The sequence below is a fragment of the Lagenorhynchus albirostris genome, chromosome 7, assembly GCF_949774975.1.
Source record: "Lagenorhynchus albirostris chromosome 7, mLagAlb1.1, whole genome shotgun sequence".
In the NCBI taxonomy this organism is placed as follows: domain Eukaryota; kingdom Metazoa; phylum Chordata; class Mammalia; order Artiodactyla; family Delphinidae; genus Lagenorhynchus; species Lagenorhynchus albirostris.
In genome coordinates, this window is record NC_083101.1 from 2,020,162 (window position 1) to 2,037,674 (window position 17,513).

Sequence of the window (17,513 nt, forward strand, 5' to 3'; positions counted from 1 at the left end):
TGAAAGACACAAACCGGAAAAGCAGAATTTAAAAACTTTGAAAAGAAAATAGAGGAAAATATTTTTATGACATTGGTGTTGGGATGGATTATTTAACTTACAAAATAGCCAAGTAATAGAAAAGATTCCTGTGTTTAACCATATTAAGATTCACTGTGGTGACAGAGGAACATCACAGACAAAACTCAGTGGTAAAAGCCGTACCCATGAAAAAGTGTTTGCGACAAATGTAAACGGACAAAGGATCGTCACACAGTTGTTCTGTAACCATAATACAAAAAGAATTCCCACAAATCAGTGGGAAAAGGATGAACAGCCCAGAGGCAAAACAAGAACAGGTTTTCCCCAGAGGAGGAGGTCAGGGCGAGCCCGCAGCAGCAGGGGGTGCACCGCTGCAGGAAGGCAGAGCGGGCCCAGCGGGGTGGCCCGGCTGAGAGGCCCGGGGGTACGGCGGGGTGGGACGTGGCCAGGCGATGGTCAGGTGTGGGCAGCACAGCTTGCAGCCCCTTCTGGGAGGGTCGCCAGCGCAGACGGCGTGCAAGTTTGGTTTTTCTGGCATTTTACGTACTAGTGGAAATTGTGGAATCCTAAATCGCTGTTAAAATGAGTGACTGAAATCTGCCCACAGCAGCGGAGAACTATTTGGAAACGTAGTTCCAAGTTTGGGGAAGATAACAGGCTGCAACGTGGTAGGCGGTTTGTTGTCATGAATGTGAATTGAAGACAGCCAGGTCGGCAGCGCACTGTTGATATGATTTATGGGCAGAGACCATACGTGGTAAAGACACCCACACGAGACAGGTTCCGGGGCTTGAGGAGAGGGGTTGCCTTGGGGGGAGGCGGGCTTCACCTCCTGTGATGCTCTGTTACTGAAAGAAAGTAAGACCTGGGTCGGAGAAGGTGTGATGTTAATGTTTGTCCCGTCTGGGTTGAGAGTACACGGGAGTCTGTTCTTTACATTTGTCATGTTTCATAATCTGAATTTTAAAAAAGAAACATTTCTTAGCAATATAAATGTGCAGTTACTCAGCTTAGAGAAGCTTTCTCTTGAGAATTCATAGTGCTGGGGCGTCGCCACACAGGACAGAATTCATACGTAGATCCCGGGTGCTGTGAATCCGTGTGCGCATGAGATTTCTAAATCGCTGAAAATGATTTCTTCTTAGGAGTAAAGCTATTTTAAAATAAGTGATGTTTCTCAGTCCTGTTTATTTATTTACAGGCAGAGCTGAGTCATCAGTATAGCTGCCTCCAGTTTAGTCTGGAGTGGTATCTAGGTGTTCCAGTGGTTCCTGTCTGAGGGCGGGCCCACCTCCCCCCATGGAGCCTGCTCAGCGCCCAGTGTGGGTGTCTGCGTGGGTGTCTGCGCTGGAATTCTCTGGGTGAGGGGCTGGCATCCTGCAGAGCAGCGTAAAATGGGCAGCTGTCCTGCTACAGGTGCAGACAGGCAGCAGAGGAGGACTTGTGCTCTGCACAGCTCCTGAGTTTTGTGATTAGCAGTGTTCCCGTGCTTCCCTGTGGATAAGCCTGACACTTCCTGTTTTATGCTCCCCTCCCCCAACCACGGAGATAACCTCCCTGGAAAGGAGCTTGGTTAAATGTTAAGTGGCCTTATGCCGCCAGGTCCTTTATAAACTGAAAGGTGATTGTTACCATTCCTATTGGAAGCCCAGTCTTAAAAGTTCAGGTAATTATTGTATACTTTTTAGATGCTAACAATTAAATTCAGGTCCTGGAGATTTCTCCTGTCTTTTTCTTGAGTGTTTTCTTTCTATGTTTAACATTATTTATAATACTTGTTGTGATGTTTAAATCTGTTAATGTTATTACCTTTTTAAATATCACCTCTACCTTTATTTAAATTGTTTTTCAGTTGAAAATTGTATGTATGTGTACACACACACACACACACACACGTATGTGCGCACACACACTTATGAAGCAGAATGTCTTTCTAATAAATTGCAGTTTTCTTTTTATCTGTTAGATATATGCTTGAAAGAGGTGACGTCGATGGCGGACAGCCTGTATAATATTCGGCTTCTGAGAGAATTCTCAAATGAGTATCTGAACAAGTGCTTTTATCTCACTCTAGAAGATATGCTGTATGCTCCCTTAGTGTTGAAGGTAATAATGACTTATTAAAAACATATTTTTAAAGCCCTGTGTGAATAAGCTCCTCACTGTGTCCTTGATTTCTCGTTTTCCTTTTAGCCAAACGTTATGGTTTTCATTGCCGAGCTCTTCTGGTGGTTTGAGAATGTCAAACCAGACTTTGTTCAGCCCAGGGATGTTCAGGAACTGAAAGATGGTGAGTGACAAACTCTCCGTAAGTGACAGCTGTTTCCTCTAAGGGAGTCGAGGCACAGCACTCAGAAGGTGCGCTTCACTGGTTCCTGGTTTTTGTACAACAGTGATGTTTAAGTGGTTTCTTTTGGGAGGACAGAGCGTGTCACCGTCTGGGCCCCTGTCTGGTGCGCCGTGGTGGTCACGCACAGAGCTCCTCCAGACTGTGAGCTGGGGGTCCGTCCTGGCCCTGTGGCGTCAGGGTCCAAGGGCGAGCAGGAGACGTTGGAGAGAAGGTTCCAGGTGGTTCTGACGGACCTCGGGCAGGAAGTGCTCTAGTCCGTGATGCCAATCCTCACCCTCCACAGCTTTGACTTTTTTGCCCCTAAAACAAGGCAGAAAAAGATCTGTTTTACCACAGAGTAAAACGATCTGCCAGCCTTGAGAATCTCCAAAACTTCAAGAAGATGATACGCGAGAATGTTTTCATGTCCTTGGGATTTCTTACAAAGAATATAAAAATCTTAGCCACAGAGGCAAAGATTGATAATTGGCCACATTAAAATGTAGACCTTTTTTTCATTAAAAGATGATGAAAAGAGTAAAAAAAAAAAAAAAAAAGGAAATCAAGTAGCTACCAGGGGTAGAAGATCCTTGTCATATACCTACAGCAGATACACAGTGTCCAGAACATATCAAAAGAAGAAAAAGACAAACCAATAAAAAGAGCAAAAGACTTGAACAGGTGCTTCGTGAAAGCAGGACTCCGGGGGCCCAATAACGTTATGAAAGGATGCTCAGCCTTATCGGGGATTAAAACAGAAGTGGCACACAGATACCCCCCTGCCACGTCGGCAGAGCAGACGCCCAGACGGCCAGGGCTCGGGGCAGTGGCCAAGGCGTGCTCCCCTGCCCCTCACGTAAGACCCCTGGGCAGTGAGCGGTCTGGCTCTGGAGTCTGGTTCCTGCTGCCGGGACTGTCCCTGGCACTGTCTTGGGCCAGCCTTCTGGGGAGCAGCCTCAGAGATGGGGTCCCTGTTCAGACGGGAGCTTTGGGCTGGGCCTGATCTCCTCACCTGACCCCACGGGGGCCTGAGCTGAAGTGACCACTGAGGTGCTCAGTCACAGGCTGGGCTCAGAAGACCAGGTCTTTCTGCAGCTGAGGCAGCTGCCGCCTTGAGGGTTTGGCCGGCAAGGCGTCCTGGCGGCTGCACCCCCAGGGCCCCGGCGACGAGGCCGCTTGTTAATTGTCCAGACGCAGCCTCCAGTCCCGGTGCTCGCTCTTCTACTCTGTGTTGGTCTTTTGACCTTAGTGCTCATTTTGGTATAATATCTGTCGTATTCATTACAGAATACACTTGTTGACCTGGAAACCATTTTATTGTTTTGGAGAAGTTTTGGTTTCAGGTAAAAAAAAGTTGGGTCTTTAGTGCTTATAAAAACGGATTTATTTTTAGAGTCTTCTTGCTAGTGTTGTAAGTGTCAGTAACTATTTCTATAAAATTGTTTCTGCAGCTAAATCAGTATCGCACCCGCGAAGCGCTCGGCCTCCTGTTCCCATCTCCAACGCCACCAAGCGCAGCTTCCTGGGCAGCCCCGCGGCGGCGAGCCCAGCCGATCCGCAGCCCCCCACGCAGCTGCACCACCTGCACCTCGAAGAGCCTGAGCTCTTGTAAGTCTGTCTGTTCTCGGGACAGAGCCGCCACCCGGCCTCCTTCTTCCTGCTGGTTTGCAGTTCCCGTGGGGATTACCTTTTCTCAGGGGTGATGGCAGGCCTGTGCGGAGTAGGTAGTGAGAGGGCCTCCTGTGGCCCCTGCTCCCCCGGAGGCGAGCAGGGTAGCCTTAATGCGAACTTGAATTTACTGTGAAAACTTGAAACCTGTTGTATTACAGGCCGTAACCAGAGGTCAGTACTTCCCCTAGCTGCAGTTTGGATGTTTATCCCAAGTTTGAAGTTCTTGGCACATTTTGGCTTCATTTTTATAATAATTAATTTTCCCAAGGAATCTGTGAACTTCTTATAGGTTGGTGTGAATTCGTGATGGTCTCCATAGCTTCTTACGCCTTTGTTTTTGAACTTGAAGATTGGTGAGGTAGTGATTTTTCTCTCCCATCCTTTCTCTGTTTAGGGGGAAAGGGGCCTCTGCCTTTAGCCCATCGCATCCGTTGTTGCCACTGAGACAGAAACAGCAAAAGACAGTGCAGGGAGAGGACCCCGCTGGTAAGGAGCGCCGTCTCCCCTTTGCCGGCTGTTTCCCATCCCTCTCGCTGGAGTTCCTTAATATCATGGCTCTCAAAATACATAGACTCACCATGGCGTAGTAATGTTAGTTGAGAAAACTGTGGCAGAACTTGTTTTGATCTTTATTGACGTACCTTAGAATTCATAGTCGTTACAGTGAAAATGTTACTGAGACATAATGAATCACACGGAGCACACAGAAAATTACTGTTGTCTTTTGCGGCAAGAGCTTATACGTTGACATCCGCTCATTATCTCAATGGGCATTGACGTCATTTAATTGATATCGACGTGTAATTAACACTCTGATTATGTTCATGACCGTGATCACGGTTGAATTACACACTGCCTGTTATCGAAACTACGAAAAATTTTTGTATTGTGGTTGCTTGCTTTCCTTAGCAGTTTTGGTGTACTGAGTTATGGTGCATTTCCTTGAGAAATGGTTATTATAGTGACAGAATTTCAAATGATATAAAATCAGTTACTTAATGCTGAACATAAACTTGTTTCCTCCAACTGCAGACCAGCGACACCGATCTAATTCCTTAACCCGAGTCGACGGTCAGCCCCGAGGGGCATCAGTAGCGTGGACAGAAAAAAAAAACAGGTGACCCACCCGCGTTTCAAATACCTTTCTACTTGACATGTTCATTAGTCTGACAGAGCAGTGCCCCAGACGTGGTGCAAGGGCCCCTGGGGCCCACGGAGTCCCTTGGAGGTCAGAATTATATCCGTAACAACGCTGGGATGTCACTACTTTTCCCATTCTCAGGGCCTCGCCAGGTGTGGGATCACAGCAGGTTGAATCAGATCAGACACGAGCATGCAGCCAGATGTCACATCTGCAGGAATGTGAACGATCCCACTGTTTACACTCTGCACTGGTCTGTTTTAGAAAATATGGCCACTGCTCATGTGATAGATTTCTCACGGGAATTTTTAATCATTTTAAAAGGATCTCAGCTTGAATTTCTGAAGTGACAAATATTGATGAATAAATAAAACCTCTTTGGGACCCCCAGCATCTTTAAGGGGAGCTGGGCCAGCGTGTCTGAGTTGCTGGACTGAAAGGCTCTCTGGTTTTCTTTTGCCCGGGAGAGGGTTTGTTTAAGTCTCCCGTGTGTAAGATTTGGATTCTCTCTTCTTAACTCGCGTTCTCGTCACTCACGAGCTTGCGTAGCCTCTCGTGGGGACGTGGCGTGTGCAATGGCTTCTTTCCCCATGTTGCAGGCCTGCGTCTCAGCCAGCGCCCTTTGCTCTCCATCACGCTGCGAGCTGCGACGTGGACCCAGGCTCTGGCGACAGCGTCAGCCTGGCCCGCTCCATCAGCAAGGACAGCTTGGCATCCAGTGTCATTCATCTGACCCCGCAGAACCAGCCCCAGCCCGCAGCCCTCAGGACCGATGGAAGAAGCCTCCTGAACAATGTCAGTATTGAGGACGAGGGTGAGGAGCTCCTGGCCATCGTTAGGACGGATGCGGCTCACCAGGGCGCCGAGCCCGGCCTGATGGCAGGTGCCAGGTCTCCCCAGAGGCTGGCGGATGCCTTAGAAAGTCAGCCCGACAGTTTCTTCCTGGAGCCACTGATGCCGGCCGTGCTCAGGCCAGCCAAGGAGAAGCAGGCGGTCACCAAGGAGGATGAGTGCGGAGAGGGGCGGCCGAGGGGCTTCACGTCCAGGAGGTCCGGCGAGGGCCACCAGCCTCCTGGGCGGAAGAAGGCGCCTGGCAGTCACGTCAGTCGAGACTTGAATAGGACTTTCACCCCCATCTCCTGTTCAGAGCTTCCCATGGGCTTCGGCCCCGCGCCCACTGAGGCGGGGCCGCCTGCAGTGGGGGACGCCCGTGGCGGGCCTCCGGCCGGCGGCGTTTCCAGCCTGCCGTCTTGGGGACTGCCAGCCGACGGCTTCTTCCTTCACCTGGGCAGAGCCGACGAGGACGTGGAGGGCAGGCTGTCCGCGAGCTGTGCGCAGAGCCCCTGCGCCCTTGGCCCGGAGGCCTGGGCCATCCTGAGGCAGGACTCCGACTCAGACATCACAGACCTGGAGGGGGCCGAGCAGGCCTTCGCCGGCGAGGACTGCCCCGTGCTGGGGCCCGGGTACGCTGGGGAGGAGGAATCGGCGAAGCTGCAGGAGGACCTGAAAGTGAAGGAGCACGAGGGCAAGGACGACGCCAGCGGCCGCTCCAGCCCGTGCCTGAGCCAGCTCAGCAGCGGCTCCGTGGCCGGCGGGAGCGTGAAGATGACCAGCTTTGCCGAGAAGAAGCTTCACAGGCTCAACAGCTGCGAGACCAAGTCAAGCACGAGCAGCTCCCAGAAGACCACGCCCGACGCCTCGGAGAGCTGCCCGGCCCCGCTGACCACGTGGAAGCAGAGGGGCGAGCAGAGCCCGAGCTGGCAGGGCGGGGACCAGGCCAACCTGCTGGCCTCCGAGCTGGTGCAGCTGCACATGCAGCTGGAGGAGAAGCGCCGGGCCATCGAGGCGCAGAAGAAGAAGGTGGAGGCGCTGTCGGCGCGGCAGCGCCTAAAGCTGGGCAAGGCAGCCTTTCTGCACGTGGTCAGGAGGGGCCGGGCCGACGCCGCCCCTCGGCCACTGAAAGCGGGGGCCTCGGCGGGAGGGCACTCTCAGCACAACGGGGACGACCTCGATGGCGTGTCCCGGGTGGGAGACCTGCTTGGCAAGGAGGAGGGCAGGGGAGACCTCCTGGGGCCCCCCGACCTGGACGGAGAGGACCTGGCTCTGGTCCAGCAGCATCAGCGCAAGGACCCCGCCGCCCTCCCCGAGCTGGAGCGGAGCAAGGCGCTGTCAGCGGTGCTCCTGGAGGCCGTCGAGGGCGTGGACGTGGGCGTGGACCTGGGCGAGTGCGACCTGTCCATTGAGAAGCTGAACGAGACCATCAGCACGCTGCAGCAGGCCATCCTCAGGGTCTCCCAGCAGCAGGAGCAGCTGCTGCTCGCGTCCCCCACGCTGCCCGCGCCGGCGGGCCCCAGGAACAGCTCCCAGGACCCCAAGGTCAAGGGGGCCATACACTTTGGCGAGCCGCTCTCTCCGACGGCACTGGCCGGCCACCGCAAGGCCCCTCGGCTCGGTCCGGGTCGGAATTCCCGTTCGGGAAGACCGGCCGAGCTGAAGGTGCCGAAGGAGCGAGCGCAGGGTTCCTCCCGAAGCAAGGCCCTCACACCCGGTGTCGAGGCCGCCCCTCGCTTACGGTCCTTCTCCCCCCGGACGCCCTCTGACCCGGGCTGGGACGGGGTCGCCGACCCTGGGAGTGACCCCCACGAGGAGTGCTGCTTCGCCGGTTACAGGCTCCACGATGAGAACAACCAGCGGACATTTGTCTCGGCCTCCCCCAGGGATGCCAGCGTCACCTCGGAACAGATGGGCTTCAGGGAGGCTCTGGAAGACGGCATGAGGGGGGCGGGGCTCGCCGCCCTCAGCGGGCCAGGAAAGGGGGGCGCGGCCCTGGACGGGCCCCCGAGGAGCAAGGCTAGCCTCATCGAGGTGGACCTCTCCGACCTGAAGGCCCCCGACGATGACGGGGGGACAGAAGGCCGCCACAGCTCCGCGGACCTCGCCAGCGAGGGCGACCAGAAGCCGGGGGTCGGCTTCTTCTTCAAGGTAAAGCGCTGGTGGCATCTGTGTCACGTGGCGGGCGGGCGGGCACGTCACCCTGGCCTAGTCGTGAGGGCGTCACAGAGAACCTAACCTCTTCTGTGGAGGCTGAGGAGAGACGCATACGGCTTCATGGCCGCGTGGTCTCCGCAAGGACCCAACTCGCCCTAAGCCGCTGGGAGCGCCTGCTTGCGGGAGCCTGGCCGTGCTCCAGCAGAGCTTGACCTTGGGCCCTGAAATGGGAGTTCTGACTTGTTCTCGTGTGTCACGAAACGTTTTTCTTTTGATGGTTTTCCAACCATTTAAGAGTGAAAAAGCATTCTTAGTTCGCAGTCTGCAGAACAGGTCATGGGCTGCACTTGGCCTTTGGGCCAAGGTTTGCTTCACCCCGTTAGAGTCCCGGCGGGCGTAGAAACTTCAGGAAACGTTTTTGTTTCTCTCAGTGCCTTTCTTGGAGCGTTTCCTTCAGGAGAGAGCAGTGAGTTGTGAGGTCCCCTTCTGTCTTGATAGCGTCTCCTTTTGTCCTGGCGCTTTGGAGGTGGCTGACGCACCACGGAGCTGTGAGGGCCGTCTTCTCAGGAGACACGCACGGCCTTTGCCTGACGTTTGTGCTCTTAAATTGGGAACAGACAGATGACCCGTCTGGGTTTTGGCTCCTGTTGTGGAGATACAAGTGCAGTTTTCAAGGCGAACGGAGTTCAGTACCAGCAGACTAACTGCTTCCCCAAGGGCGCGGTTTGCCTCCCGCTCGTATTTCAGTGTGTCTGTAGAGAGGCGCTCGCTCACCCATCAGTTACGAGGAGTAGGAAGCGTTTCACGTTCCTGGGGTGCGTGGAGGGCCGGGGGCGGCAGTGCTGGGGACCCTCAGGGGTCGTGCCCGGCCCCGCTGTAGGTGGCGTCTGCCCTGCAGGACGAACAGAAGGCAGATGACGAGCTCGCCAGGAAGCGGGCGGCCTTCCTTCTGAAGCAGCAGCGCAAAGCCGAGGAGGCCCGCATGCGGAGGCAGCAGCTGGAGGTGGAGGTCGAGCTCAGGAGAGACGAGGCACGGTAGGTGGCCCGGGTGCCCGGCGGGCGCCGCACGCGGTCGGCGTGGCTGCCGTGTCTGTTGTCCCCTCCCGCGGCGCGGCGCTGGCGTGACCAGGGCGTCCTGGCCGCTCCTTCCCGCAGGCGTAAAGCGGAGGAAGATCGGATCCGCAAGGAGGAGGAGAAGGCGCGGCGGGAGCTCATCAAGCAGGAGTACCTGCGGCGGAAGCAGCAGCAGATTCTGGAGGAGCAGGGCCTGGGGAAACCCAAGTCCAGGCCCAGGAAGCCGCGGCCCAAGTCCGTGCATCGGGAGGAGCCCGGCAGCGATTTGGGACCCAAGAGCACGCCCCCACGTGAGTGCGCGGCGCGGGGCCCTCCCCCTTCGCGGCCCTGAGCCACTGTAGTTCTCCCGAAGCCGCGAGGCTGGGCTGCAGAAGGGAAGGTTGGGACTGAGCGCGGGGTCCTCAGGTGGTGGGAGCCGTGCGCGCGGGGAGGGTCCCAGCCTGGGGCCCCGCGTCCCGCTGGCATCGGGCCCCCGGCTCTTTCTCCTGCTGCACAGGTCAGTGGCTGGCGGGCCAAACACGCGTGTCATGAAAGCTTGTCTTGTCTTGTCTCTGGCAGCGGATGACCTGAGCCGGGCCCAGTCGGGCTCCAGCCTGTCCTTGGCCTCCGCAGCGACCACAGAGCCCGAGAGCGTGCCTTCGGGGGGCACGCCTTCCCAGCGGTAAGGGGCCGGGGGCCGTGCGGCGGGACGCCCTGTGGGCAGTGGTTCTGTCGCTCTGATTTTGGTGCAGTTTCAGACGTCCAGAGCCATGGCAGTAATGTCACAGGACCTAACTGCCCTTCACCGAGGCTCACCGATTAGCGAAACGTTTCGACATTTCTGTCCTCTGTCCCCTCGTCCTCCCGGCCCTGCACGCGTTTTCGTTTTAATCGTTTACGAGTAGGTTGGTGGCATCCTCTTTACCCTTAAACGCTTTGGAGCGCACGTTCTCTGAACAAGGACGTTGGCTTGTGTCACCGCAGTCATCAAACCAGCACTGCCATTAGGTCCCCAGTCCATGCCCGCCGTGGCCGATTGGCAGAGTGTCCTTGAGAGCCCAGGCCCATGCGGGACCACGGTCACCCTGAGTCACCGTGTCCCTTCTGTCCAGAACAAGCCTTCGCCCTCCTTTGTCCTCTCGGGCCTTGACGCTTCTGCTGAGTACGGGCCAGTTATTTTGTTGCCCGTCCCCCAGTGGGTTTCCCAGGATTAGGTCCAGGCTGTGCATGTTTGGCGGGAACACCCCAGAGAGGAGGACGTGTCTTTCTCAGCTCAGCCAGTTGCGCGTGTCACTTTGACTCGGGTTAAGGTGCTGTTTTCCCACGGGTGCTGGAGAATTTCCCCTTGTGATTAAGGAATAATCTGGGCGGAGGCCTGGGGACCCTGTCGCTGGCACTGAACGTCTGCCCACGGGCCTCAGCGGCCACCTCCACGGGTGGGCTTGGCCTCCTGGTAGGCAGGGTCCCCTCCTGTCCTTCATCCTCTCCGCACGTCTGGTGGCTTCTTGTCGCAGGGGCTTTGTGGAGGACACCTCCCGGGGATTCTGGATTCTGGTTGGAATTCTGTCCAGGCGGTCGGTTACCGGGGTTGGATTCAGGCTGCGCCCACACCTGCCTCTCGTGCGTGAGCGTCTGTGTCCCGCTCAGCGGAGACGGACCTGCAGGGACGCGGCTCAGGCCTGCCAGGGATTGGAGAGTCGTTTGAGACCTGCCGGGGTTTTGGACTCGGCCCTCTGCCCGTCCTTCCTTCCCGGGGTCCCGTCCCTTGTCTGGCAGCGGTGCAGATGGCCCAAACCGGGTCCTCTGGTTCCCACGCCAGCAGGGCTGAGCGTGAGAGCGAACCTTCCCTGATGAGGTCATTGTGGTGCCCGAGACGGGCGGGGTCTTGGTGTCTTGCCCCGCGTCTGTCATCGTATTCTGCAGGGAGCGCACTGGCTGCGCTCCCCACTGTTGCCGCCAGCCTTCTGCCGCGGCCGATGGCCTTTCATGTGCCGGTGGTGCAGCCTGGTCCGCTTCGGGGCAGGATCCCGCCAGCCGGTGCCGGTTGCGGGCGAGAGGAGGCGTGCCCGCCGCCCTCCCAGCCCCGCCCCCGTCCTCTTCCCCAGCAGAGTCGAGTCCCTGGAAGCCTTGCCCATCCTGAGCCGCAACCCCAGCCGGAGCACCGACAGAGACTGGGAGACGGCGTCCGCCGCGTCCTCCCTTGCGTCGGTGGCCGAGTACACAGGTGACGGCCTCGCTCTCTGTGGGGCGCGGGCACACGGCCGCGGCCTGGTGGGGGGGCGGGGCCCGGGCGCAGTGGGTGACGTGCCCTTAACGTCTGCACAGCCCACGGCTCACTGTGGCGTCCTGGGCACTTTGGAACCTTAGGCTTTTAAAAATTACTGTTTCTTGGTTTCTTTTTTTTTTTAATCAAAGAAACCAAAATTGGAAAGGGAATAAATTATTACTTACTTTAGTCTTTTCCTTAGTTTATTTAAAATCTGTAACTTAGAATTCTGTCACAGATTTGAAGTGGCTCTTCCCATTTTCAAAAAATTAACGAACATCCCTAATTCAGCCTACCCGCTGCTTGGTTCTACAGAATTGTCGCCTTTCTTGTGTGTGTGTGTGTGTGTGTGCTGTAAATATTAATTTTGCAAATCTTGGCCTGCTTTTCGTAGGTCCCAAGCTGTTTAAGGAGCCTAGCAGCAAATCCAACAAGCCGATTATTCACAACGCCATATCCCATTGCTGTCTGGCCGGAAAGGTGAATGAACCGCACAAGAATTCGATATTAGAGGCAAGTATCACATTTCACCCCCAGTCTTTTATGTAGGATAAGGGTGTTTATAAGTGAGGGTTCTTTCTAGCGGAGAGCATCCCGATCGTTGACACGTGAGGCTGCTGTCCTGCACGTGTGTGACTCGTGTGTGAGGACACGCAGGACACTCGTGTCCCAGGCCCTGGCGGTTGGGACGGCTCCGCGGAAGAGCGGGATTCAGACCAGCGAGACGGAGGGGGCTGCACTGGGGTCGGGGCTGGGGGTCCAGGGCAGGCCCTCTGGGGTGCGGCACGGGCAGTGGGTGAGATTTCTTGAGTTAGTTTGGTGTTGAGGGCAGGGTGTCTGCAGGGGGGGTCAGAGGTGGTGTCGGGTGGAGACAGGAGGGACCCCAGCTCTGAGCTGGAGAAGTGGGAGTTCGGGGCAAAATGCTGGTCGTTTCTGTCCCGTTGGGTTGACTTGTTTGCTCCCCGGGGGCGGCAGCCCTCGGTCACTAACGGTGAGTGGTGGTGGCCTCAGCAGGTAGAAGATGTGGAAGGAGGGTCCAGGTCAGGACTGCGTGCCATGACCTGACTGACGCTCCGGCTGGGGGCAGCGTGCGGGGCGCGGGGCTCCTCTCCACTCACGTGTCACCGAGCTGCTCCAGCCTCTGGGCTGGTCCAGGAGCAGACAGACGCGAAGGCCTGGCTGTGGAGCTGACGGTCCCAGGCACGAGGCGGCCCCGCGACAGAGCAGTCGCACGAGAAACTCTGGAGGCCGGCGGGTCTGCCCGTCTGTGCTGTCACAGCGTGAGAACAGCCACAGACTGACCAGAGGGCGGCTCGGTCCCCAAAAACCTGTGTACAAAAGTGGGTGGTGCTGATTCTGGCCGCGGTCTGGAAAGAGTGAAAGGGGAGCAGGACGCGGGCCCGAGGGTGGCTGCAGTGGTCAGTAGGCTGGTCGGTCAGCGGGTCTTACTCGAAGGTGTCATTTGAGCAGAGGCCTGGAGCGGGGAGGGTGCCCCGCAGATCTAGGGAGGCGCACGGGCTCCAGGTGGGACTGATCCCCTGGTTGGGGCTGGAGCGGGGAGCTGGGGGTCAGAGGTCACGAGGCAGCTCCAGTCGGGCCTCTGTGGGCCGAAGGGGACCTGGCTTTGCCTTGGGTGAGGGGGTGAATGCAGCTGTGGGCAGAGGACGGCCTCCTGAGCGGCTGCCGGCAGGGACGGGCGCGAGAGGGTGGAGGCGGGGCCGTGGTGAGCCTGCGGAGGGTGGGGCCCGGGGGCCTGGATGTGTCTTTGCGTCTCTAGTTCTGTTCACGTTTGAACGGTTTTTATGTCGTTGAAATCAGTATTATACTTGCAGCTTTAAATTTTGCTTTTTCTTCTTAATTTTATAAATATATTTGTTTATTTTAAAAAACAACAAGCCTGTTAGATTCTGAAAAGAATAGTATCTATTTGTGAAAAGTTAGTTTTCTAAAACAAAAACAGAGTGAGAAGAGTGGCATTGTTTTACATCATACGAATCTTTTTAGCTCCTGGCTACGTAGATTTACATCATACGAATCTTTTTAGCTCCTGGCTACGTAGAAGACAGCTGGGTGTGACCCGCTTCCGAGTCTATCTGTTACAGACCACGTGTCCCGTGGCCGCTGGACAATGGCATTGTACCCTGAGGGGCGGGTGAAGAGGCAGATACCGTAGTAAGCAGAGACCCGGAGAGGGTGTCAGGAACCCTGGCCCATGCAGGGGTAGAAGACGAAACTAGACATTTTCAAGCACGAGGAGAATCTGTTTTAAAATGTTTTTGTGTTAGTGATTTCTTAGAGTTGAGCACACGGTACGGCAGACGCTGTAACAAGCACTGACGGTCGTGCCTGCCTCAGGTTCTTTTGCGGCAGCGTTATCGAGAGAGCGCTCACGCAGCGTGAGGTCCCCCCTTCAGTGCTAGTTCAGGGCTGCTCAGTCCGTCCCCAGGGGGCGGCCATCACCAGTTAATCCCAGAAGCTGCCCCCCGCAGAAGGGTCCTGTACCGAGGCCGCTCCCCGCGCTCGCCCCCGGCGCCCGGCCCCACAGGTCTGCGGTCCGCTCTGTGTGTTCGCCTCTTCTGGACACGTCCCGTGAAGGGGCTCACGCCTGAGGTGGCCTCTCGGGGCGGCTTCTTCCGCTCAGCACGATGTTACCGAGGTTCCTCCGAGTTGTAGCGAGTGTGGTGGCGCTTCGTTCCTTTTTGTGACTGAACAGCTTCCCGTTGTGCGTCTGGACCATTTTGTTTATCCTTTCACCTGCTGATGGACGTTTGGATTGTTTCTCCTTTGGGCCGTTACGAGTAACGCGGCTGAAAGCGTTTGTGCGCAGGTTTTACGTGCGTGCGTGTTTCAACTTCTCTCGGGTGTCTAACTGAGAGAAGAATTGCTGGGTCGCGTGGTAACTCTGTGTGACGTTTTGAACCACTGGCCGACTGACTGGCCGACACGGAGGCTGTTTCGCCTCCCCTCCACCCGCGGAAAATGAGCGCTTGCTTCTCCGCACCAGCACCTGCGCTGACTCTAGCTTAGTGGGCATGAGGTGCTACCCCCTTGTGGCTTTTTTTTTTTTTAAATATTTATGTGTTTAGTTGTGCTGGGTCTTAGTTGCGGCATGTGGACTCTTAGGTGCTGCATGCATGTGGGATCTAGTTCTCTCCCTGACCATGGATCAAACCCAGGCCCCTTGCATTGGGAGTGCAGAGTCTTAGCCACTGCGCCACCAGGGAAGTACCCCCCATTGTGGTTTGTTTTTTTTTTTAATGGAACTTTGTCTTTTTTTAAAATTTATTTTATTTACTTATTTTTGGCTGCATTGGGTCTTCGTTGCTGCACGCGGGCTTTCTCTAGTTGCGGCGAGCGGGGGCTACTCTTCGTTGTGGTGCGCAGGCTTCTCATTGCGGTGGCTTCTCTTTGTTGCGGAGCACGGACTCTAGGCGCGTGGGCTTCAGCAGTTGTGGCTCGCGGGCTCTAGAGCGCAGGCTCAGTAGTTGTGGCGCACGGGCTTGGTCGCTCCAAGGCATGTGGGATCTTCCCGGACCAGGGCTGAAACCCGTGTCCCCTGCATTGGCAGGCGGATTCTTAACCACTGCGCCACCAGGGAGGCCCCCCACTGTGGTTTTGATTGGCATTTCCCTGATGGCTAATGATGTCCAGCGTCTTTTCATGTGATTTTTCACTTAATGTTAAAAGCATTTTTTTCCTTGGATACCTGGACTGAAGTAAAATATCTCAGTGGTAGTTGGTGCTCCACTGAACGGATAGCCCATAGCTTTGTGTCCTAGAAAGCTTGCCCCGGGGTGGGTGGTTAGCTGGCCGCGGGCCTCCTGGTCAGGACGGTGGATGCTGCGGTGTGACTGCGGGAGGGACTCACGTTCCCTGTCTCTTCTCCTTCACTCCCTCCACACAGGAGCTGGAGAAGTGTGACGCGAATCACTACATCATACTGTTTCGTGATGCTGGCTGCCAGTTCAGGGCACTTTATTGCTACTATCCTGACACTGAAGAAATCTACAAACTAACTGGCACGGGGCCAAAGAGCATCACCAAGAAGATGATCGACAAACTGTATAAATACAGCTCAGACCGAAAACAGTTTAACCTGATCCCGGCCAAAACCATGTCCGTCAGCGTGGACGCGCTCACCATTCATAACCACTTGTGGCAGCCCAAGCGGCCCTCGGTGCCAAAGAAGACGCAGACTCGTAAATGACCCTGGTGCGGCAGGAGTCTGAGGACGCGCCGGCCAGGTCGATATTTATTATTTTCATCCTTTTGGGTACGAAGTGTGCAGAATCACAGACCTTTTTCAAAGAGACTTCTAGACAACACGAGAAAACCCTCCCTTAGGTCCCAGCACACAGGACGGCAGGTGGAGCTGGAGTGAGGACTCAGCTCCGTTTCCAGCAGCTCGCGGCTGCTGTGGTCACTGCTACGCGGAGGCTCCCAGACGAGGGGCGCGTGCCCAGGAGCTCCGGGCAGCGGATTCCTTTTACTTGAAGTTCTCCTTCGGTGTAAATTAGAAGTGATTTCCTTTGCTTTCTTGCCTCTCACCTCACCCCCTTTTGCACATGACCTGACAGCCGTCTTGCTGGCCAGCTGTAATCTCGCGAGATGATAGGACTGAGACTTGATCTTGGGTCAGGGTTTTTGAATGTCTGTAGGGAAGGAGCTCGTGTTGGGGAAGTCGTTTTCATTTGAGAAACTGTATATTTATTGATTGTGTCTACTGCCAACGTTTATATCCAATTCTAAGATTTCTGAAAAAAATTCTTGTTCCTTGCTGCTCAGAAAAAGTTTACTGAAAATACCAGTTCACTAAAAGCACTGAAATCTGCAAAGTCTGTCTTCTGCTAAAATAACGTTTACAAGTACGGAGGGGTTCTCGCCGACACGCGATCACGAGGATGGTGAATGGTACTCTCGCTGGTGCCTGCCTAGTTGAAAATAGGAAAAGCTGAGCCGATTACAGCCCGCGTTCATTACGTTTGGGATGGTGTGCTCCCGATTTGTTCACTTTAATAAAGACAGATTTTGGTAAAGTAGAATCTTTTTCACTCTGAGCATGTTTCTCTTAAAAGGCGATGCACTTACGCGGACGGTTCTCTTAGTGTTTTTATCACGTCGTCACTCACCCGTCCTGATTCTTGCTTCTGGAGGAGCAGGAAGCGTGCGGTTCTCGGGTTAGATAGAGCATCTCGTTGTGTCGCCTGCTTAAAGACAATTAAAGGGGTTATCTGCGGCCGTCTCGGAGCTCCAAGTCAGCGGAATGCTCTGGGTTCTCTCCACGGCGGCCCTGACAGTCACTAGGGCTTCTCCGGACCAGACGTTCCTGCCCGGCCTCCGCACGGCACCGGAAGTCTGCCGACACTTGTGCAACTGACCAGCTGACCCGACTGCCGGAAGATTCTGGGGTCCCATATGTTAGCTTTGCACATATTTTCTTGGGAGTGTTACTTGAATCTATCTCAAACTGCAGAAAGAAACTGAAGATCAGTGAGAAACAGTTAAGACAAAGTATACTGGTAATTTTAGACGAAGAGGTGAGCGGACTGTGTCCATGAGGATGGAGGGAACGTGGTACAGAAGCGGCAGGGCCTTGCCCGCTCCCGGTCGGGTCTGTATATATTGGTAGCCAGCAGCTCTGTCTGTAAATAGGTAACGAAGCTGTGCGGTTTCTCCAGTGCTGAGTATTAAACAGTCCTGAGTGAACTTTCCTGTTACCATGCCGTTCACACGTGTGCTTTATTTCTCACTGTATGTTGTATATTATATTATTATATTTATTTTAAGAAAGCACTAAGATGTAATAAAGTAATTACCTAATTTGCTTTCTATGGTCACGTTTGCGTGAGGTCGTCGTGACTTGTTTCTCGGTCAGTGTCCCCGGCTCCTTGCTGTAGAGAAATTTCCTGTGGTTTCTAGTTGACTAACGTCCCTTTTATTAGAGAATCACATCCTTCTAGAGAAGGGACGCTTTGCAACTTCTTCCTTTATGCGGACAAGACGTGTGACAACTTCTCCATCATTTTATAACAGTCCTGTTGAAG

The 17,513-nt window shown here is 55.1% G+C and overlaps 1 protein-coding gene across 9 annotated transcripts in view; it reads left to right on the forward strand.

The window, feature by feature from the left end:
- Positions 1 to 16,511, forward strand: part of CAMSAP1 (calmodulin regulated spectrin associated protein 1) — a 54,187-nt gene extending 37,676 nt beyond the window's left edge. For 4 of the 9 annotated variants that reach the window (XM_060153784.1, XM_060153789.1, XM_060153792.1 and 1 more), the window contains 12 exons: positions 1,988 to 2,127; positions 2,215 to 2,311; positions 3,802 to 3,958; positions 4,416 to 4,507; positions 5,054 to 5,138; positions 5,762 to 8,144; positions 9,031 to 9,185; positions 9,306 to 9,514; positions 9,783 to 9,885; positions 11,309 to 11,427; positions 11,864 to 11,982; positions 15,374 to 16,511. In XM_060153784.1, the coding sequence (XP_060009767.1) occupies positions 1,988 to 2,127; positions 2,215 to 2,311; positions 3,802 to 3,958; positions 4,416 to 4,507; positions 5,054 to 5,138; positions 5,762 to 8,144; positions 9,031 to 9,185; positions 9,306 to 9,514; positions 9,783 to 9,885; positions 11,309 to 11,427; positions 11,864 to 11,982; positions 15,374 to 15,676 (3,962 nt within the window). In that variant the 3' untranslated portion in view covers positions 15,677 to 16,511. The remainder of the gene's footprint in view (positions 1 to 1,987; positions 2,128 to 2,214; positions 2,312 to 3,801; positions 3,959 to 4,415; positions 4,508 to 5,053; positions 5,139 to 5,761; positions 8,145 to 9,030; positions 9,186 to 9,305; positions 9,515 to 9,782; positions 9,886 to 11,308; positions 11,428 to 11,863; positions 11,983 to 15,373) is intronic. The other 5 variants (XM_060153787.1, XM_060153790.1, XM_060153788.1 and 2 more) reach the window with 3 other exon arrangements.
- The last annotated feature ends 1,002 nt before the right edge of the window (positions 16,512 to 17,513 follow it).